We start from the raw sequence: 23,810 nt of genomic DNA on the forward strand, positions 1-23,810 counted from the left end.
AGTTCTGGGTCTAGAAATGTCTATCTTGTCTGCTCTGGTGCATATGCTGCAGCTTTTTCAGATTTGGTGCAGGGGGAGGTATGCATCACAGTGTGCCCGACGTTGCCGGTAGAAGGAGTCCATCTCATTCTTGGGAAGGGGGGTTGCTGGTGGGCGTGTGTGGCCCGATGATCCTCCATCTCCAGTTGTTAATCCAGTCCCTGTGGTTTGCAGTCAACTAGATGAGATTGAGTGTGACTTTCCTGAGGTGTTTGCAGCATGTGCAGTGACGCGTGCTGGGGCTTGTACTGGTGGCGATACTGACAAAGTGAGTGTTGAGGAAGAACCGTGTGTTAATTTGTCTGACTTTCCACAGTCTGTTTCACATAAAGAGCTGATAGCAGAGCAGCAGTCGGATCCCTCCATTAAGGAGCTGTTGGAGACTCCAGTCCCTGTTGTAGAGGTGAAGGACAAGGCACATGCCTATGTCCTTAACAATGGTGTGCTGGTGAGAAAGTGGGTACTTTTTAGTGAGGTTGGTGCGAGAAACTCAATTTTCCAAACTGTAGTACCGGCCAAATTTCAGAACTTGGTTTTGCAGCTGTCCGTCCTGGGGGAGAGATCACTCCTCCGTTGCGCTCCCTGAGGTTTTTTCTATTTTTTCTCCCTGTTAAAAGGTTTTTTTTAGGGAGTTGTTCCTTATCCGACGCAAGGGTCTAAGGACAGGATGTTGTGTTGCTGTAAAGCCCCTTGAGGCAAATTTGTGATATTGGGCTATACAAATAAAATTGACTTGACTGTCTCATGACCAGTCAGGGCATATGGGGGTCAGGAAGACATATGACTGTATTTTGCGGTAATTCTTCTGGCCTCGGCTGAAGAAGGAAGTGTCAGAATACACCAAAACTTGCCACTAGGGCTGCACAATGATTGCCAAAAATGATAATTACGATTATCCATCCATCCACTATCCAAGCCGCTTATCCGAATTCGGGTCGCGGGATGCTGGAGCCCATCCCAGCAGTCATTGGGCGGCAGGTGGGGAGACACCCTGGACAGGCCACCAGTCCATCACAGGGCCAACACTTTCACACCTAGGGACAATTTAGTATGGCTGATTCACCTGACCTACATGCCTTTGGACTGTGGGAGGAAACCTTAGCACCCAGAGGAAACCCACGCAGACATGGGGAGAACATGCAAACTCCACACAGAGGACGACCTGGGATGACCCCCAAGGTTGAACAACCCCGGGATTCGAACTCAGGACCTTCTTGTTGTGAGGTGACCGTGCTAACCACTGTGTCACCGTGCGCCCTGTAATCACGATTATTTTGATCAATATTGGGATCACGATTATACATTGATTTTAGGGACAAAATATTTTTATTGCACTTTCACATTTAAATAAACAGAGCACTGCTTTCACTTCCATGTTGTGCAACACTTCTACTAATGTACAAATCTTTGCATCAAAATAAGACTGGTCCTTATTCACCTAAATTCAGTGTATCTCCTAGAAGCAAAATATAAATAAAATTGCACCAAAACTTTTTACCCAAAATTAAATAATCGGAGCACTGCTTTCACATTCACGTTATGCAACATCCCTGCTAATTAACAAATATTTGCATGAAAATAAGACTTAAAATAAGGTTCTTATTCGCCTGAGTTCAGTGCATCTCCTACTAGCAAAACATAAATAAAATTGGCCAAATGGAGTGCGATTGCAGTGGTTATTTCAGTCTGTCTTGGGGAACTGGATGGATACGGTGACGTGCTGTACAGGGTCACTGTTATGGATGTCCGAGTTGACGTTGGACAAGGATGGGGATTCAGTGAGGTAATGTTAGCGACGTTACTCTTCTTGGCCTTCATCGTACTGTGGTTTGTGGTGTTTTGTCAGGTGGTTAAACAGCTCAGTTGTGTTTTTTTGCGGCACAGACAAAATTCTAAAGCACTCTTTGCATATGATATGTTCTTGGTTAACATCACTTGTCCTAAAGCTGAAATACTTCCAAACAATGGCTGATGATCCGTTTCGAGGGACTAGCTCTTCGCCTTCTGCTCAAGACGTTTGATTTTTGTATTGCCCATCTGCTCTCTTTTATATATTACTCTTCTACAGGGCCTCCCATAAGGGGGGGAAAAAAAGAGGAACGATTTGTAGGGCCCAGCCGCTAGGGGGGGCTCATGGAGGCCAGCAATAATCACATTTATCCTAAATGTAAGCAATGATAATGGCAGTACTTGCCATTGAGTGTGAAGTGGCTCAACAGATGGACTTTAAAGACATGATAAAGAGCTTTGCATCCAGTCAGACAAGGCAGATGGCTGTATAAGAGGCAAAAATGAAGTCATAATGTAAGAAATTGTGTTTCCTACTATGAACTGTGTGGTGTAAGTGTAGCAGATCTTTGTTGACCTTGGTGTGCTTAAGTGTGTCCAAGAGTTCTATTATGTTGTGTGTGTGTGCCTATGTAACCCCTGTTACTGAGTAGGTCTCTGTTTTCATTGCATGTGTTTAGTAGGAAAGAGAGCATCCACATGCGTTGATACGAGTAAAGCCGCGGGGCCCAGCCAGTTCTGTGTGCATGCCTGCTGCAGCCGCAACATCCAGGCAATTTTTGCAAAGGCTGCTGCTGCAGGGTGTGTGCTTATAGCCTCATTTATGCTCAACGTTAAATACATATACGGACACGGATAGAGCCTTCGGTCAGTACTCTGCGCTCATTTTGTCCATATTTTTGCATGTTTTCTGAAGGATTACGGATACGGACGAAATGGAGCGGTACCATCAGAAATCATGGGGGCAGTATAGCAAAAAGTTCAAGTGAGACCAGCGAGACACGACGAAGACGTTTAAAAAATGGCGGAACTTTCTGAGGAGAGGTTGTGCGAGTTGGTGAGAAATTTTAAACATATCTATGATGTTACCTCGCCCGGGCACAGGAACAAACGACTTCCTACACTGTCGTCATGTTTGTTGTTGTTAGAAACTTTTGACTCTGGACTGTCCTCTAGTGGATGCATTGCTTAACATCTATGCCAACATAAAGGACGCATGGAAGTATTTGGGCAGTGACAGTTACATTGTTTGAAATGGACGTATTTATTTTCGTATGTAAAAAGAGCATATATGAGCCTTAAAGGGAACAACTTGGTCAGTGAGTTGGTTTAGGAAGCGCTTGATTTGATATGCAGCAGGGCGTTCTATGAGCGGAGCACGCATTTTAAACGTTAACATCACAGTCGATCGTGTCCATTTAATTGTGGGAGGCCAAACTCGTGATCGAGATTAATATTCGATGTATTGCGCAGCCGTACTTGCCACAAATGTTAAATAACCTGCCAAACCAGGTGACTAAACCTGCCCCATTGCATCCAATACCTGCCATTGGTGAACCGTTTGACCACATAATCACTGACTGTGTTGGACCTCTGCCTCCCTCTAGGTCAGGAGCAAAGCATCTTTCGAGTGTCATGTGTCAGGCCACCTGGTACCCAGCTGCATACCCCCTGTGGTCAATAACAACCAGGTCTGTGGTTGAAGTACTCTTGCAATTTATTTCCATCTTTGGCATCCCCTGGGTACACCTGGCTGGGGATGCCAAATATTGTGAACACCTGGGCCTGGTGTTCCCAGTATTATATGAGTGCACCCCACTTGTTTCCGAGAGAGAGAAGGAGAGAGATATGAAACTCTGCCCCCTACGCTCCCCACCCTTGTCTTTTTTTTTCTTTTACCATGCAACACTCCACTCACTATTCTATCATTCATGCAAACACGACAACACTACCGACTTACTGACTGCCGCCCCTCCTAGCCTTTTTGACATTTTTAGTTGTTTGTGTTAATTAAAAATAAATGGATGGTTTCTTTACTTTAATGCCTTGTGTCACCGTTACTTGTCATGGTTTTTGAGCCGGCCATGACAACATGGTCTCCTTTCTTAATCACATTCTATTTACTGTAGTGTAAATGCCCCTGTGGGTCTGCAGGTTTGTAGTGCAGAGTGGACCAGCTTCCTGAGCACACGAGTATAGGCCATGCAATACACTGTACAGCCAACGTGGCAGAATAAGGGGACAAATGGAATGGATGAGAGAGAGAGAGAGAGAGAGAGAGAGAGAGAGAGAGAGAGAGAGAGAGAGAGAGAGAGAGAGAGAGAGAGAGAGAGAGAGAGAGAGAGAGAGAGAGAGAGAGAGAGAGAGAGAGAGAGAGAGAGAGAGAGAGAGAGAGAGAGAGAGAGAGAGAGAGAGAGAGAAAGAGAGAAAGAGAGAGAGAGAGAGAGAAAACAACAGTGGGTAAGAGTGTTGAGTGAGGAATGAGCTAATTCAAGTGGCACCCAGAGAAGGCCAAACTCCATTTCCTAACATTTATTAAATACTGTCTGCAGTGGCCGGGCAGTGTCTCGCTGCTCCCAGCAGTGGCAAATCTAATTACATGTTCTTCTTCTCACAAAACAAGTTTACCAGCCGGGCGCACACATCTGCATTTCATTGCATGAAAAGTGACTGGCAGCCTGTGTTACCTAGTGCGGTGAGACTGAGTATTATGCTTTTAGCGAGATTATTCCAGATCATCACCGGCAATCACATGAGCCAACGGAGGTTGAGGGCAGGACACAGGGAAGGAGATATTGGCCAGGGGGAGAGACTGACAGCAGCGAGGCAGGTGGCTGGTGGTGGTGTCACTGTTCTTACCTAGCTGTAGACCATACAGACCCAGCCGAGGGTCAGTGGCAGTGTGCAGCCGCCGCTTCTTTCTCCAACAGCGGGCAGGGTAGGTATACATCTGTCCTGCTGCCACACCTAGGAAAAGGAAAGATGCACAGGCACTCAAAAACAAAAAAGTCTACCTTCTTGAACTGTGCCGGGAAGACTTACTTTTTTCTATTATAATTTAATGCAAACAATGAACTCATTCTCCCTTTAATGAGTCTACACATTTGTGTCTATACCTACACATTAAAGAAACAGCTTGACTGGTATTCGGCATAAAAAATGTAGATATATTGGTACATATCGGTGGAGATGGAAAAAAAATCTTTACATTTTATTGCTAAATGTATGCAGTCATCATAAATTCCACTTTTGTCATATTTCACTTTAATTGCATTTCAATTCATGAGGAAAACAAATTATTACATTAATAATCACTACTCTAGCACAGCATTTCCCAACCCAGTCCTCAAGGAACCCCTATCCTGCAGATTTTCATCGTAACCCTGCATTGGTAGCCCTGCTTGTACTTACTCAACCAATCATCTCACAGCACTTAATTATGCAAGGTGTGCAACATCTGACATAATTCATTGCAGATTGGTTGAATAACTACAAACAAGTACCTATTCAGGGTTGCAAAGAAAATCTGCAGGATAGGGGTTCCTTGAGGACTGGGTTGGGAAACACTGCTCTAGCATTTCAAACATGAGGGCCCATATCACGTCTCTTGAGTTCAATGAGCCAAAATGATCTAGAATAACCAGGAAACCTCTGTGAAATATGTTTGTATGTGACTGCTATGTATGCATGCATGTGTGTCCTGTCTGTCTCTCTGTCTGTGTGTATGAATAGTGTATGTGTGTATGTGTGTGTGTCCACACCAGGACTGCGGTGGTGGCGCTCCATCCAGATATAGCAGTTGTTCTGGGCCACGCCGGTCTGTGAATCCAGGAACGGCAGGCGCACGCTGCGCTCGGCACACAGGCGGGCATTGTAGCTGCGACACTGCTCAATGGCCTCCTTATAGAACTGGTCACCCAACCTACGGGGGCAGCATCCACAGCAGAGGTCAAAGACATTGAGCGATGCGGCTGACACATAGCCAAACAGGCCAGCTGCTGATTTGGCAGTTAGTGTGGCTAATTGGCCAAGCGATAGATATGTGGGCTAGCCATAAATGCGACCATGCATGCAGAATCAAAGATATGCTGATCATCCTTGTTTGCCTGCATGATTGCCTTGATTATGGCTCCATTTTCAGCTGCCAGTAAGCTATTTCTTTATGCCAAGGTATGAAACCAAAGAAGCTATCAGACCAAGTTTGGAGAGCTTGCCGCTCGCTTTATGAAGAACAACTACGCACAATAAGAAAAATTTAAAAGGCTGAAAACACATGCATCGCCCCTGGTTTATAGCCTGTCTCCACTCAGTCACATTTTGAAAAAGGCAAAGATGGCTAAGGCCTGCATGTCGCTTTTCTGCTCGGCTAACATTTTACTGGTCTAACATGCTAGACCCGCTAGACTCGGAGTAGAGCCGCTGCTCCTTCGCGTCAAAAGGGGCCAGTTGAGGTGGTTTGGGCATCTGATTAGGATGCTTCCTGGGCACTTCCAACTGGGAGGAGACCCCGGGGGAGACCCCGGGGTAGACCCAGCACTCACTAGCTGGACGGACTACATGTCCAATCTGGCCTGGGAACGCCTTGGGATCCCCCAGGAGGAGCTGGAGGGCGTTGCTGGGGAGCGGGACGTCTGGAGTGCCCTACTTAGCTTGATGCCACCGCGACCCGACCCCGGAGAAGCGGCTGAAGATGAGATGAGATGAGATGAGATGAACATGCTAGACCCCACATATGTCAGCAACACAATATGAGGCATCAGATGCTCTCGTATGACATCAGATGCGGGTTGATCATAATTTGTGTTTTAGCGCGGAAGAAAGACACGGCATAGATTTTCTCTCTCCATGGCCATGTGATGCAATCTCATTTTTTGTTAGATTTATCACCAGGGCAACCAGTTGTTTCACCCCAGGTAAATACTAACTTAAAAAAAAAACATAATAAAATGTAATTAAAAGGTTGACAACCTTCAACATGCTAACAACTTCTCACATAACTCTGAAAATACACTTCGATCACTAACCATTTTAACCTGCTTGGAAGATAATCATGGATGCCAATACCAGGACCGCCCACCAGCAACGAACTGCAACACAAATTAAGCTGATTAATGTTTGCCTGTAATCATGCAAATTGGCCTGGGTTGATCAAAGTTTCCAGTTGTCAAGTGAGCTTCTCTTTCCTCTTTGTGACTGGCCATTAGGGAGAATATATATGGGGAGCAAAAGCACGTCACCACAAGGTCGTTATGATGCCGCTTTAATTCCGTGCTGATCGACACTTTCTTTTCGCTAAACTTTGCCAAGGCGTGACTTGTAATTTCACGATCCCGAGATCTGTGAGCTCTTCACGTGATCTGATTCTAGAGAGTGTGTGACAGGCTGTGTGGGCTACAGTGGCTATTTAGGGCGATGCAGAATCAATGAAGGGGATGACAGAGCTACGGTACTGCAATGGGAAATGTATGGTGTGGTTTTTCCTCTTACAGACCTTAAGATGACCAACATATGGCCTAGCCAGAATATATTCAATAATAATAATAATAAAAGAATCCATCTATCAGCACGTGGCCATGGCTCTTATAGTTAGTGCAGTGCCACTCATCAGTGCCAGTGAGATTTTGGCAGTCCCTCAGGGTTTCAACGTTAATATTCAGAGTGAATGGGGGAGGATATTTCACATTCAAGTCCCCAATTGCTGCCACACGCCTGGTATGGTAATTAGCCTACTTAATTAATCTCAGCAGAGTGCCTAGCACAAGGGCAGGCTCTAATTTGATGATATCAAAGATGTGGGTGATTTCTGGATCTCTGAAAATGATGGCAATGTACGTACCACATGTCTTCGTTTTTTCTTCTTTCTTTTTTTTTTTGCTGGTCATGCCCACCCACTCACCAATGACTGATGGTTCCTTGAGCTGGAACATCACAACTATACTTATGCACATAATGGTGTGTTTCCATGTGTTCCCAATTACAACATTACCGGGCAGACATGTTGAAAATGGAGCTAATGAGCCGAGGGCTCTAGATTGGACCGGCAGCAGCCTCAAGCTAGAGCTGGGAGGATGGAGACCGACTTTCCGCCGCTCTTTTTCCAAGTCATCTAAAACCAAATCTGCAACGCTCTCTCTCTCTCTCGTATCGTATGCTGCGCCTCGACAAGACAACTTTTCATGCATAAACGGCCATGTTCGGAGTTTCTGTCCCACACAAAGACCACCGCTCTGCGGCCGACACAAAGCCACAGTGTTTGGGGCTTCTGGGAAAGGGAGGCTGTTTGCTGGTGTAAAAGGGAAGAACAAATAGTCCCAGGTACACAAAACAAAGGAAGGAGAAAAGGTGCAAGACAGAGAGGAGAAAAGAGGTAGAGCAAAGGCAAAGGGAAGACCAAAGAAGACAGGAGTATAAAGAGAGAGAGAGAGTGATAACACTAGTTATTAGATATTGAATGATAACTGCTGAGTTTGTGTTATGTTTTCTCTCGCCACATTACAATCTAGCTTAGACAGGGACTTGACTGTGGTTAATAATCGAGTCAGAATTACTGCCGGCCCTTTGAAGATATCCCACAGTCTTGTTCAGCGCATATAGTGTCCAAGAACAGCCTTTTCTGCCGTGTGCTTACTAGCTTTTAAAAAAATGTAGGAATTTTTATGAGAAGAATCACGCAGAGTTATACTGAAAACAGATTGTCCACAAAGTCCAACAGACACTCAGCACTTTTGTTTTTTTGTTTTCCTTCTTTTAACCAGCAGCCTATTGCAGAAGTCAATTTGAGGATAAGAAGGACCCTAGTGAGGACAAATCATAAGTCTAGAAGGACCCGCCATGCACCAGCAAAATCTGCACACCAAGTGTACATTAAATGCTGCTTTTACGGCTATCTGACCCATGACCAGTACAGTTCCTTTGAAACAACATACAGCGTGGACGGGATGCGGTCCGACACATCGGCGCACGACACGAGATCTGAATGGTCCCCGAAGTAGGCTCGGCTGCCTACCGGTGTATACTTAAAAAGTAACGCAGCGAGGAAGAGCTACTCCTGAGATCACTCCAGTCAAAACAGACCGAAAGTGGTCGGACGGTGTGAGAAGGCCAATTCATTTCTGCTGAAGCGAAGGCTGAGCTAGCAAAGGAGTGAACGAGCAAGTGGCAAAGGCCCCCTCTGTCCAAAGCCTCTGCTGACGGTCGCTGACAGTCCAGGCGTCGGCATGCTCTCCATGAGAGCCGTGCCAACCCCGGGCAGCAGGTGCACAGGCCAAGGTGAGAGATCTTTGTGACACTTGTAATGAGTGACAAGCCCCATACGTCCAAGAAGAGGAGGCCCAGACTGAGAGAGCGAGAGAGGCAGAGAAAGCGAAAGAGAGAGGGCGATGTCACGCTTGCATGCTCATAAACACTCACACTCGTACTCATGCACAAATACATGCACACACTCACGTCTCGGCATGCACTACGCACTGCACCCCACCCCCATGGTCAGGAACGCATGATTTTTTCTCTCTCTCTTTTTTTTTTCTTTCCACTGTCTGTTATCTGCGAAACTCTGAAGTGGCTGGAGTGTAGCTCTGCCAAAAGGTGACAAAGCAAGAGTGTGAAAACGGGGTGAGCTACAAAACACTCTCCCATGCAGCGTGGATTTTAGAGCTAAAAGGCTCCTCGGAGACACGCCGTGTACAACACATACTTGCTGCTTTACAGCAGAATAAAAGAGTGCGTGAGTGTAATCGGGGAGGAAAAAAGGCAAATCTTGTGGCCGGTGGGGCCTCCGCTATCAGTGTGTTCCTGTCAACGGTTCACCGTGTCACATGACTGCATCCATAACGTGAGTGTGTGTCAACACACATTTTGCATATTTAATAGCGAATTAGTTTCCGGAAGAGGGGCCGAGCAAATGGGTCTTCAGCTGCGACAGACTCGGCTGCAGCGCCAGTGAATTGCATGGCTTTAAGCTCAGGTTCTGCAAAACTGGGAATAAAATGAAAATAAGACCCGTCGCCTGCAAACACAAGTTGAGTCTCTTCTGCTCTGCTCAGGTCTCACACATTGTCAGGTGCGCTGCTGTTTCACAGGAAACCGCCACATAACAAGGCAGAAGGTGGAGGAGGAAGAGAAGGAGGAAGAGGGGGGGGGCGCTACAGAGTAACTACATCCTGACAACAGCCTCTTGATTACACCAATCGGAAGATCACAGCCAGGGTGAGGGCAGGAGGACCTGACCATACACCTCCATACTGCAGCACCATAAAAAAAAAAAACAGGCAGGCGTGACTCACTCAAAACTCTACTCAAACGCAATGACAAGGCAGCTGACAAATGGGATGGTTGTAAGGCTCTTATCGATGCCACGTTGGGCGAAATGAGGTAGGCAGATATGAAAAAAAACCTCAAACTGCAGCTGCATTTCCATGGGGAGGCATTATGAGGTGCTTGCTTAATTAAATATTCTAGACTCCATTTTATCAGTAGCTTCTTCAGATTAGTTTCCTCCCATGCTCATACAACAGAAAGACCCCAGACAAGCGCAATACACCAGCAGGCGCAGCCGTTTCATCCAACACACTTCTACCACAAAGTCAACCCAGCAATTCATTTCCCTAAAGTGAATCATCCCAAATACAAAAAAAAAGGTCAAACTGGTCCACAGGAGCAACATCCAATTAGTGTCAAGTGTGACTAATTATAATCTGACAAACGTGTGAAATGAAGTCAGAAATCCAAGACGGAGGCTAATTATAGCAGATTGAAACGCTTCATTAAGCACGGTTTATAGCAAGGAGACATTCCTCATCAGAACGCTGAAACCTCTCGCACATCCGACAGCAGCTTGTCACCGCACTCGGATGTGTTCAAGTTGGGACACAAGACGAAGAAAGTCTGCTGATATGATATGAAACGCAGCTCACTTCGTACGTTTCCTGCTTTTAAAACAGCAAATGTATAACAGTAAAATGGAAAGAGCAACAAGGAAGTATTCCCTCTCCCTTGATATTCAAAGCCAGAGATGGAAATCACACCAACTCGCTAGGCCTTTGGGTAATGCCATCCAGACTGGACTAGACGGATCTAAATGTTAGCAATGAGAAAATTATTTCAATTTTGTAGCGATACATATCGCAATATTAAAGAATAAAACAAGCTACATATTCTCCCTAGTTGCAAAGAATGTATCACTCTAGCTACACTTAGTGTACATTTTAGGGGAGAAAATATTTCTTTCGACAGCCGCCTCAAGTCAGACTAAATTATATGATTTGTCTTGATGCACTCGAGTTTTTCTTCAAAACTTGTCATAAATAAGTAGACCTTGCTAGATTTTGTCTTCTATCAAGCAAAAAAAGAGTTTTAGCCTAATACACCTGATGGGCCCCATTTATCTTACGCTGCATGCTTTGCAACGTGACTGCAAACCTGTATTGTGATGCCGATTCTAAAACATTATATTGTCCAAACCCTATTTCAAAGAGGTAGCCAAATACCTGCTGCCAGGATATTACCCCAAATCTGTACGCTGCAGCCTTTCTCTTTGTGTAGTAACAATGTTATACAAACAAGAGCGACAGTGTCGGTAATGTGGAAGGCATTGTGCAGTCCACTCCGGGTACTACAGTCTGTGAGGGTGCCAGGGTTCCTCTGTGGAGGAGCAGATGGATCTACTGCTTGTGTCCAACACTTCCTCTCTGTCGGAGCATCTCTTAACAGATGGGCCCAGGATCCTGGACCAAGCTAATCTCCACCACTCCTCCACTTAAAGGCACAGTCGAGTGCCTACTTTACCTCAAGCCCTACCTAGTGCACAGTTCCAAATAACCATGAGAACGATGATGATGATGATGAAGATGATGACGATGATGATGATGACCCCCTAGCGTAGGACTATATCCTGCTTTCATGCCCAGCTGGGTGTAACGGTCAAGAAATGCCAAAATCACTATCTACATTCAGTCAAAAATGGACCAAAACACAGTAGGCTAATTAACCCCATTATATGTCTTCTCTGCCGGTATGTCTGCACTGGAATTGAGATAGCAACACGGAAGAACAAAGGCGAAATGTAGAAATAAAAGGACGAGCACTGCAACAGAAGCCAGCGGACGAATTTGATCAATGCACGGGGGTTTCTGAGAACCGAGCGGCGAGCTATTTTTCGAGAGGAGCTCAATTTGCTGTCACTTTTTCGATTACGGGAGAAGGCATGCAAATACAAAATGCCTCCTCCATTGCCTTATGCCGGGTCCCTAACCACGTCTGCGCTCGGAGGAGCCAAAGTTGACATGTCGACAATTCACACCAACTACAAACCACTTTCGGAATGTCAAACGTTGCTCGGTGGAAAAAATTGCCTGGGCGCGTACGAATAAAACTGGCTTTAAAAGAAAATCCGACACAACACAAGGGGGGATGTTGTCGGCACTTTTTTTGCGAATTACATTTGCAGCCCCAGAAAGACGACATTCCCTTCGGGTTCAATAGGGGGGACCGTCCGGAGGGAACAGCTCTTCCAAGTGCATCCAAAATGTCACGCTGCCCGAAGCACATGTTTGAGACGAAATGTAAAATCTTGTAAAAAAAAATAATTAAAAGAACTATGCGAGGCTACTTTGCAAAGCAAGATATCCTTGACATGCATTAGGACAGTTCAACCCGCCCGCAAACATACGCCCTGGATTCACATGCAGGAGCGGTACTTGTTAATCTACTAGCTGGCAACGAGGTAATTTGTTGAGAAATTTTGTAATGTGCCAAATTACTTACGCTTTTAAGGGATTCTGAATGACAGCCGCCATTTTGCTACCATGTAACGCAATATCAGCGTCTCGCAGTTCTGAGGGAAACCTACGACGAAGCGGCCAATCGGAGCCGCGCTTGAAACCGTGGACCAATGCGCCCGCGGTATATGCGAACAGGGCGTGACCTATAGGCGAAACTGTCAAAATTATTATAAAGGGTTTTCCCTTGTATTTATATTGTACACAAGCGAAATCCACCACATTTAAAGAGACCTTGCTGTATGTGGTGCCTCGACTCGGAGCGAAGCTTCTCCGCTGCCTGTGGGAATCCTGCGGAAGCGAGTGCCTTAGAGTAACCCAGCGAGGAGGCCGATTTCATTATTTATTCCAATAACCATGAATCATTCATCTTTATCTAGACCGAGCGAACGATTTTCCATAGTTTTGTCTGACGCCGTGGTGTTTGGGGAAATGCGGGGCCAATGTGCACATTACACACTAGTAAAAGTGGGGCAGACACACACACACACACACACACACATATATATATATATATATATATACACACACACACACACACACACAGGAAGATAAAACACAGGAAAACAACTCCGCAGTGTTTTGAGAGACGACGACTGATATGATATTAATCTTGTACAAGAGTTTTACCACGCTGGCCAGTTTGCAGACATCAGATTAGGGAGTTGCTTGATCTTTAGCCTTGAGATGAGGAGTGTTGATGATAGACGGCTCAAGCCCTGTCAAATATACTGCAATTATTCAAAGTTTACCTTTAGAACAGCACAAAATGCATCTAACAACAGGTGTGGTGAGAAATTCAGGCAAACAACATTTTAGAGGCAAGGCAGGTAAAGATTCTTCCCAGATATCGCAATCAAAAGTTTTAATTTGGGATCAATCGGAGAACAGTTTTATCATCAAGGCTTACAATCAATCAAGACCATTTTCACTGTTAAAAAAAAGGGGGGGGGGTTTAAAGGCATTTCCATGTGCTTTGTTACATAGGTGTAATGGTCTCAACACTCGATAAATATCAAACAAATCTATGACACAGGAGATATTGTCAAAGAAGTTGGCTAAGAGCTTTGATTTACCAAAATACAGTTCAATATCTCGATATTTTAACAATTAGAATAGGCATTTCGTCTATTTTCAATGATGTTTACATTACATACAATATGAAAGTGTATGGTTGAACAACAAAAACAAACAAACTCAAAAGAAAACATGTGGGGGTTAGGGGTGTCCCACTACAAAGTACATACATGTATACCCTGGAGCTTTACAATGGCAAACCAAAATCAGACAAAATACCACAAGAACAAAGAAATATAAAAAAAACCAAATATGACACTACCATTCCAAAGTGGATAAAATGAAACAATGCAAAAACAAAGTAACAGCTGAAACACAAATGTGCTGGGTTCAGAAGTCCGTCTCATGTCTGCTTGAAGCATGAACGTGATGCGGAAAACTGGTTCGGAGAAGAATTTGGATATTCCTCACCGACAACGGCCCTACAAACGCAATATTCACACACGCTGAATATTTGGCGATCACTGAAAATCAAGGTGTGTACGCAACACAACTTGGAACATAAAACAGGAACATACACTTTATAGTTAGAAATCTTTCCGAATGCCACCAGATACGACACATGGAGGTCTGTTACCGGCTTTTGGAGAACATCCTCTGAACGTCTTAAAAGGCCATGGATCTCTCGGGCTGTCATGCATGCCAGGCAATGATTATTTCTTTCCTCCTCAAATTGTGAATGACCGTAAATTTACATAAAAAACAACAACAAAAACAAAACAAAACGTAAATTTACCCATATTTAAAATGTAGACTCCTCTACCATAGTTCTGTGTCTTCATATAAGCATGACAGAATATAAAAACTGTACCAGCACAGACACAGTAACCTGAATGATTTATAGCCACCAGATATCCACAATCTAGACTTAGATTTCAAATCAATAAGTGGCAAACGGACTAATTGGTTAGTCCGTTTGTTAGATATGGTTTTTGGCCATGGTACGCAACAGCCTTTTACTATTGAAAAAGGCTTAGTGCAAAAACTAAAAAGTTGCAGTGAAGCACGCAATGAAACTTGCAATTGTATCTGCAGGGATACAGATACGTCCTTACTATTACACATCATATGACACTGGCGAAACAAAGTTCAACATTATGTAAAACTTATCAGGCTAACCCCAAGGGGTTCTCAACTAACCAATATTGTTTAAACGACACATTTTTATTTTTTTCCCCCAAAGTAGAAAAATATTTCAAACAGACTTATTCAACATAAAAGTAGTGATTTCAGTGAGAATTTGGTGAATATCAAAATATTCACTCTGTCAATCAGAGTGGAAATAACATTTTCATATTCAGTCAAGTAAAGTTGTTCCTTTTGTTGTACAAGGCTACAGGAATTCTAAAATCCCAAATTTGCTAAATGTCCTATATATAGTATATATACACACGCGCACACACACACACACACACACACACACACACACACACACACACACACACACACACACACACACACATACTAAAAGCTTCCTTGCCACAGATACAGCACAGAACCCAGTTATAGTATGTAACAGAATAGAGGTATAGCAGTAACAGACTGTGGGCTGTGTGGGCGCGTGGTTCTCTCTGTTTCTCTGAGGAAGGAAGACCATCCCTGTTAAAGGTCTCCAGGTTTCTGGTTGCAGTTGGTGCACACACGTACAGGGTGATCCCAGCCCCGCGAAGGAACTGGTCGACGCTCCGGAGAGCAGTCGTCACACACACCTTGTCCACAGGCACGGCAGTGGTGCTTGGACAGCTTGGCAGTGAACTCACGTTGGCAGTTATGACAGGACAAGATATCCTGGTCAGGCACCCAGTATGCAGGACGAGCGGCATCCTTAACAAGGCCTGAGGAAGGAGCGCACACATACACACATGCACGCACACACACACACACACACACACACACTTATAAGTGACAGTACTAAGGTAATGATTTATATCAAGCAGTGCTAGATAAACCATCGACATTATCTTGCCAAGTACAGACTACTGCCTTGCCTTATGGCAAATGGTGCCATAGCTTTCAGTTCAGTACCAGTAGATTAGGAATAGTTTTTACCCTTTGCATGAGACTGCTGAACAGCACTTTCACAAACACACACACCACTGAACATAATTTCTATTTGATGCATTAGTCACATTCAACGTTACTGTGTACCAGGTACTTTGTTATGTGCCAAAACTGCAGTACCCTAACTATATGTATCAGTCACATCATACTTACACCATGGATGCCCATTTTCCCTGTTACAACTACTGCTTGCTATCAAATATTATGTGTTAATGTAATAATGTTGGCATTACATAATGCTGTAATGCCAACATTCAGTATCTATTACTCGTGTATTCAAAACAACAGCTAATCCATAAACATTCAAATCATCAATGCTTTTGTAGATGATCATTTTCATGGCTATTCTCTTGACGGACTTTCCTAAGAAAAATAATGGTCAAACACCACTGCGCTTACCAAATATCACCAATGGTGTAAGTAAGTTCAACAAAAAGGATGATCTTCTGGGTTGTAACCAAACTTTTTTTTGCATTATTCACAGTTATCTCTAACACTTAAGATTTTCAATTATCATTGCACTTATGTATTTAATTGTCCTGTTTCACTGTTCCCTATAAAATTAGTGTGGCTTTTTCTTTTCTTTTTTAAGAGCTAGGGGGAGGATTAGAGTGAATTGCTTAATGCGTAGATGCAACATCAGTTTGCAGAAAAATAAAAGCACTGAAAAGTTGCAACCCTCTCTATTGCTAATACACGTAGGTCTACTATTGAGCGCTAAATCAATATGATGACAATGCATTAAAAAAAAAACCATTTTTTTTCTAAATTTGCAGCAAATGTGGAGAACAACAAACAGCAGGATGAAAGAACAAATCAGTTTGTTAGAGATTAGGCCTCTTATAGAAGGTCTTGCAGTGGAGCAGAGAACAATTATGTGAAGCCAACAGGCTCAGTCATCCCTTTAGCCTGTTGTTAAGACTATTAGTAAGGTCAGAAATTAGAGGCTATAACGTTGTGAACTAAACCTGGGGCCAAAGTGTAGTTACAGGGTTGTGTGGAAGAGTACAGCACTTTCTGTAGGAAGCGTGCGTGTAGAAGAGACTGGTCAAGTCCTAGGATGCCAGAACTTATTGATGAATATTCCGGAGGTGTTGTGGGTCAAAAACACTCAAGCCAAGTTTCTAGGTGTCCATCCAAATAGTGCAAGACATTAGTTACACCTGATTCTCTACATTGTTAATTGATAACATTGATTGCACAGAAACCCCAATTCTTCAAGAACAAGTCTAAAATAAAACTACCCAGCCATAATTGCAAATCCTAAATCTTTACTGATATTTACGCTTTATCTTGTTTTGTTTTTTTTTACTGTTTAATGATAATTTAAAAAAAATCATGCATATGGAGAAAAGTTTGACAGGCACCAGCCAAAATAGCACATGTATCTAAAAAGGAATACTGCAATGCATTCAGTGGGTTTGAGGCGATCATAAATAGAATGCAATTTGTACTATCTTGTAAAGGAGCCCACTGTCATCACTGAATTGGTTGCTTTTGAATTTTTAATTGCGTTCTAGTGGGGCTTTTTCACCACTAGGCCACTAGGCCATCCCAAGTTCCTTTTAAGGGGAAGTCTAGCTGGCTGGGCAAGTCTATAACGTCTTTAGAGTTCAAACTAGAAATAGGATCCCTGTGCTACTTAACATGGCGTGGATTCTTTCTAACTGTAAACAAGCACGCTCTTCCTCTGCCACCAGGGGGCAATATATCAATATGCCTAGATTTACCAGGTTTTGATTCCTATTACATAATAATCCTCCTTGGATCTTATTTTGAGCAACACTCACCAAGTGGGATGTCAATAGCAGTTACGACAGCCCCTAGGGTGTTGGTCACTGCCTCTCCAACCTTCCTGGCTAGGGTCCCACCATCCTCTTCCTCGAGCTCCGCCTCAAGACACTCTGCTCAAACAAACAGCCTCTGTCAAAGCCACAGCTCACCCAAACATAGCTTAGTAATAATAAGGGAGGTAATGGGAGGGGGTAATTTTCCACTGCAGTGGAAAGTGTGTCGGAGGAGTTAGTATGTGTCTACCTGTATGGAAGGCTCTCTGCTCGAAACAGAGGTCACACACTCTAACAGGGCCGAGACCCCAGCCTCTCTCAGGGACGGGAGTGGCTTTGGATGAACATCCATCACAGAAGCCCTCCCCACAGGCACGGCAGTGATGTTTGGTATCATTGTCCTGGAAGACTGCATGACACTTATGGCATGTCTAGTGTGGGAGGGAAAAAAAACCCAAAACATCAACAAAGAGAGAAGTTGTTATTGGCTGGGACCAGAATGCGGAAAAAACATTTTGAGCCTATTGGGTCTTGTGACCTGGAATCATAGGTTGTGTAACGGCCACTGAACTGAACACCAGGGACATGCAGTAAACACATCTCTGGACAGGAAAGTGTTGAGTCTGCTGCTGGTGGCGGGTGGTTTAGGGTGGGGCTGTATGTGTCACTCACCAAGATGAGGGAGTTGGGTTTCCAGTAGGCCGGGGCGATCTGATCTGTCAGCCAGGAGGTTACGGCCTTGGCAGGCTTGACACTGAGCTCTGACACAGACTGGGCCACCAAGTTAACTCCATCCAAAAGGCGCTGTGCTGCATTGCTATTGTCCTTCAGAAAGCCATCCGACTGTGAAAAATAGAAGGCTGAATTTAATAAACAAGCAGAAAAACAGATGTCCATACATATAAGTATGGACTGCTGCTTGCTGGCACAACAAAGGCTTATGAAATAACTTGGAATGACTGAATCTGAGAGACTAGTTTATCTTACCCCCGGCCATATATGCTGGATCTCAGTACGAACAACTGTGTCTACAGGGTCCTGATTCCCATACCAGTATTGACGGCTCCGATAGATAACTCCACATGTGGGACATTCAATCACATAACTGGACATAAAGAAACATGGTAGTTAGAACACAATCTCTATAGAGATAACAATACATATGTATATTTATAATTAAATCACAAATTTCAGTAAGAATCCAAGTTAGTGAGCATGGAAGTGTTGCTTTTAGGTCATGCTGTGGAAAACTAATGCTAAACTTAGAGCACATTAAGGTAACACAATCTTAATCCCTGCCCCATTACACACAACCCTTGAGGTCAGTCCCCTGCTACTGACCCAGACCAGGCATATTTGGCAAGGCCCATCCACGGTGAGTCGGAGGAAGCTGAGGTTTTAGGAACAACTATCACTTCTTTCCCCTCTTCATAGCAAGTCTGGAGAGACAGAACACACAAAAGGTCATAAGTGAGGGCACAAGGATGATAACGGCATCAACAGTAAAGACTTAAAGCTTGATGCCAACTTGGTGTTACTGGCCTGTAGGTCATGGAAAGTAAGAACAAAGAGGTGAGCCACCATGCTTACCTTGCAAGTGTAAATGCGATTCTCATACTGGGCAGAGTAGCGGCAACGATGCTTAGCCTCATGGCACAGTCCTTCCCCTAGGTGGTTCATGCTGTTCTTGCAACCTGAGCTGGAGTAAGAGCAAGACAACATTTTAAACATCTGTGTAAGCAGGAGATGGCATGAGCGAGATGCTGGTGAGGAAAATGAGGACAATAGACTGAAAATTAGATTAAATAGATAGATAGCGGAGGCAAAACTACCATATATGCAGGTAATGCATCTGAAACTGGGGCCCACAACAGTTTAGGGCCCGCACGCACAGACCCCTCTTTATCTCACCACTATCCTATCAAAGATCTTGACTTGAGCACTGAATCTATGTTCAAAAAAGTGCAAAGTGTGCCTATGTGTAATTATGGACATGCGTAGTACTGTGTAGCAAAAGTCACACAGAAGAGTTAGCTAGCTGGCAAAGTGTCAAGACTTCACACAGCGAAAATGCATTGATGATGTAAGTAAAACTAATTTATTATTTATTTGACTAATAATCAACCTACACACTTGTGTTTTGTGTTTAGAAGGCCTATGCATAGACATGAATAACGTTGTCAACGTGTGGATGCACCATCACCAAATGTTTTCATCTTTCATCTGTTATGGTGCTCGGACACCAGATTTTCTTAGGTAGGATAGTCTTGCTATTATGACTCCTCACCTATAGCATGGCAGTCTCCCAGTAACCATTTCATTTAGGGCGTTTTCACATTAGACATTAGATATGATTGCTTCGTAAGTTGCCTGAATACAATTACCCCCACCCCCCACCCCACATGGACAGTTTTCACATTAGTAATGTTGTTCCGTACACGAGTACACTTGTGTATCTACACGAGATGGGCACATGCTGTGCACACACACAGATTCGGAGGAGATAGAAGGTGTTGAGAAATGCCTTTGTAGTATAGCAGTCCACTTCCATGTTGTGGTACAGTTGTTTTCCCACCTGATGCGAACTGTACCTGGGTACTTATGAACTGTACTGGAGACCACCTTTTCAAGTGGACCTGGGCACGATTTGCAGTGTTCCCACTACTCAATCGAACTGGACTTTGGGGTCAAGTGTACTCAGATCCGGGCCCGGGTCCCTAGTGTGAAAGCACCCTTAGGCATCAACTGTGCAGTGCAGTTCACGGTTGCTGATCGTTTTAAAGCTGTGTGCTTTCACTTCTTTCATTCGCTACTGACATATACGTTATGTTATGTCTGATTGTGATGGGCAGACAGGGCCCGCTTTGACCATCTTGCATCGGGGCCCGGCGCTGACTCATTACATCTGTGATAGACAAACAGACAGATAGATAGACAGATATAGATAGACAGATAGATAGATAGAAAGGTCCTGACCCACAACTGAGGCAGATGCTTGAGCAGGTAAAGTACTCATCGGGGAAGAAGCAGCTGTGGGCCACAAGTTCGTCTGCAATCTCCCCATTGAATCGCTCACTCAGGGCCTGGACAGAGGAAAAGCAATGACCAGCAAAAATCAAATCAACATAAACTACTTATCCTCAACATTCTACATTCTGAACATCTTTAATATTGAGTTAACTTCAATTTACAACTAATTATTTTCTGTTCATGCACTTTGACAGCCACAGTCATTCTATTGCTTTACAATAACAGCCGTAGTTTGAAACAGGACAGGCAGCCAGTGTGCTCTGGACCTTTATTAAAGTCCTACCTGCAGAGCTTTGAAAATGACCACTGGAGTGCGAGGGGAGCGAGTGGCGTTGTTATCCAGGAGCTGCTCCAGATTCTTCTGCAGGCCACGAAAGTCAGTAGGTGGGGTGAGGGTCTGTGTGCCCCGGTACTGGACAGAGCTGAAGGCCTCTGGGAAACGGCCTAGCTTCCTGAAGCGTTCCAATAGCAGCCGATCTACTGAATCAGATGGCTTATCTATTACAGAAACATGAACACATCAATAAGTGGGGTGCATGTAGATTGAATATATTGCTCTGCCTAGGGTTTAGGCTACATCCATGGCATGGCATCAAAACACAACATACTCAGACCTGACTTGGATTACACTCAGAATTGTCTGATGAATATGTGAAAAAAATACTGCTTATTCCAATTTATTACAAGAAAATAGTCGCATTTGCAAGGATTTTGGAGTCAAACCATTAGTTTACATTTTCTTTTCTGGCAGTCTAAAATGTTATATTCTCTTGTTTCACAAGTTGTTCTATGTGCTGTGGAATGTGTTGTTAAGTCAGCAATTTGAAAAATTTTGGGCAGGTACACGGCAAACCTGTTATTATCTGCCATGCAAACCATAAATCCATCAAAACAGCACTGACAGCTATGGTGGACCTACATTCAGAGTGACACAGAAATAATAAACTGTGCTATACAAGAAAATAATGATATGTATTGGCCCCTTTTTAGGCTTGATTCTACTAATTTTTATGGGGCATTTGTGTGATACATAAGTAACAGCTGAACTGGTTACAGCTCGTAAACATTACATTAAATCGACTTCATCTCATATCGTGCTTTTCTAGCTTCAACAGCCACTCAAAGTGCTTTACAATTAATTAACACCTCACATCGCCCACCCACCCACGCCCATGGTGGCGTCAACCATGCAAGGTAATAACCAGCTCATCGGGAGCAGTTGGTGGTTAGGTGTGTTGCTCAGGGACACCTCAACAGTTTTGCCAGAGGAGCTGAGAGCAAACTCGCAACCCTGCAACTATCAGACAACCTGCTCTACTTCCTGAGCTACAGCCACCCCAACTTCACTTTTTCAACAGACACTTTTATCCAAAGTGACTCGCACCAATTGCGAGACTGTTGCGTAATCATGGTAATGACATTTTCCTTTATACACACACCTGAACCAAGCAACTTGGTGTGGACGGTTTCATGGAAGATGACCACTGCAGGGCCCAGGGTAGACAGCGGGACGTCTAGGCCACAGCGGGCAGTTGTGGCCTTCAGCTCCTTGGTGAAGTGCTTCAGGTACACATCGGATGCATCACCGAGGAACTTGAAGAGGTCATCATGGAGACGGTCGGAGTGAGTGCGGTAGATGATGAGGTCAGAGATGGCGAGCACCTTGAGTAAGAGGCGAGTTCTCTGACCCTGTTTGGGATTATTCCCTAGCAAGCCTTCTGTATCGATCACCACCACTTTACGGATAGGATCAAATGCAGCCCACACCCCCACCGTACAGGACTCTTGTGTGGGAGAGGTCTTGAACACTTCTCTGCCCATGAAAAATGTGTGGTTCAGGGTGTGGGATTTCCCCTCTCCTGTGTTGCCAAAGATGGACACCACCTTCAGCAATCGGCCAGCTTCGCAACTGAGTTTCTTAATAAAGGCAGCCTCATTTTTTACCTGTGAAAAAGGCAAAGTTTACCAGGTAAAACACTTTGAAAATAACTTTTTAAGGATCCCTTCCAAAGAGTTCCTTTTCATCTATTTCACTAACGGACTTAGCAAATTCTGCTCACCCACTGAGTTAAAAAGCATAAATCTTTGTAAGACTCACCTGCATTTCTTCATTTTCATCAACCAGAAGAAAACTTGACACATTCTCCAACAATTTCTCTCTCTCGGCTTTGGTCTCATGATCGGGCGTTTCAGCAGAGAGCTGAACAGACTTCTGGCCAGGGTAGGCCTCATTAGGTTTGGTTGGAGGAGGATAAGGGGTGAGCTGGTGTTTCTTTTTATTACCTCCACCGTGGGTGCGTTTCTGACAGTCTTGGCACAAGTTAACTTTGCAGCTCTGGCAGCGAACCACAGACCTCTGTCGTCTACCATTGTCCGAACCACCATTACCTCCCTTGCAATGATCACAGTAGGGTACATGGCCAGGCCCTATATGAACCCGCTGATGGTTCTTCAGACGCTCCTGACTGTGAAGCTCAAGCTCACAGCCAACGCACTGTAAGGTTTTACACTCATCACATTCAAATGCAGCCTCCTCAGAGCCCCCACAGAGATAACTCTCTTGACATATCAGACTGGTATTGACTCCCTTTTCTGAAGAGGAACCATGCCCGCTCATCGTTTCTTTCAAGGTTAACTTGAACACAGTGTGATGCCAACTAGAACACAGTGTGATGCCAACTAGAACAGCCTTTACTACAACCCCAACAACGTCAAACAGTAGTTAATGAGAAGAGCACTTTACACTTATACACTGTTATATACTGTTGAAACGGTTATTCTAGGGATGACTCTGACGACTGAATATATTGACCAAAAAAAACTACTTAAAATAGTTGCATGGTGACAGTGCTCCCTGTGACCTTTAAAATGGAAGTCCACAATAGCGCACGCAGTTTATGAATAAATAAACAAATCAGCAGCAAGAACACCAAACACCAAACACCTCAGATTATCTTAACAAACGTGTAACGGAGTGCAAATACACGGTGAGGCAATAAAGCGGCATCCGCCGTCTCTTACATATAACCTTATCTTTTTCGCCACTAGTTAGTTGTGATCGTGAAAACAGGGCAGCAATTTCTCACAGTTGCCCAAAAAGTGAAATGAGGGGCAAAAAAATTTCCCCGAATTAATAAATTAAATGTGCTGGTAAAATGACACACAAGCAAATGTGACCAGTACCACCAGAAGACAATGAGCTCGCCCTGAAAAGACAACAGGCTAGCAGGCAAAGCTGATTCTCGGTTAGCTC

The 23,810-nt window shown here is 44.2% G+C and overlaps 2 protein-coding genes across 2 annotated transcripts in view; both read right to left on the minus strand.

The window, feature by feature from the left end:
* Positions 1-12,620, minus strand: part of LOC130126641 (zinc finger protein DPF3-like) — a 29,617-nt gene extending 16,997 nt beyond the window's left edge. The window contains exons 1-3 of the mRNA XM_056296246.1: positions 12,589-12,620; positions 5,589-5,749; positions 4,687-4,794 (exon numbers count right to left, since the gene is read on the minus strand). Coding sequence (XP_056152221.1) covers positions 4,687-4,794; positions 5,589-5,749; positions 12,589-12,620 — 301 coding nt within the window. The remainder of the gene's footprint in view (positions 1-4,686; positions 4,795-5,588; positions 5,750-12,588) is intronic.
* A 2,600-nt stretch (positions 12,621-15,220) lies between these two features.
* Positions 15,221-23,174, minus strand: LOC130126475 (zinc finger FYVE domain-containing protein 1-like). The gene is made up of 11 exons (XM_056296014.1): positions 22,656-23,174; positions 21,997-22,501; positions 20,841-21,055; positions 20,504-20,610; positions 19,118-19,226; positions 18,869-18,966; positions 18,515-18,632; positions 18,200-18,370; positions 17,778-17,958; positions 17,531-17,644; positions 15,221-15,514 (listed from the first exon to the last, which is right to left on the minus strand). The coding sequence occupies exons 1-11, from the start codon at positions 23,172-23,174 to the stop codon at positions 15,282-15,284; spliced, it is 2,370 nt and encodes a 789-aa protein (XP_056151989.1). The 3' UTR covers positions 15,221-15,281.
* Positions 23,175-23,810: the final 636 nt, after the last annotated feature.

The sequence above is a fragment of the Lampris incognitus genome, chromosome 16, assembly GCF_029633865.1.
Source record: "Lampris incognitus isolate fLamInc1 chromosome 16, fLamInc1.hap2, whole genome shotgun sequence".
In the NCBI taxonomy this organism is placed as follows: Eukaryota; Metazoa; Chordata; class Actinopteri; order Lampriformes; family Lampridae; genus Lampris; species Lampris incognitus.

Coding starts and splice junctions, on each gene's coding strand:
- LOC130126475 (XM_056296014.1), bottom strand. CDS start 23,174: ATGAGCGGGCATGGTTCCTCTTCAGAAAAGGGAGTCAATACCAGTCTG. Junction 18,371..18,514: donor TCCAGCATATATGGCCGGGG/GTAAGATAAACT, acceptor TATTTTTCACAG/TCGGATGGCTTTCTGAAGGA. Junction 15,515..17,530: donor TGCTATTGACATCCCACTTG/GTGAGTGTTGCT, acceptor CTCCTTCCTCAG/GCCTTGTTAAGGATGCCGCT.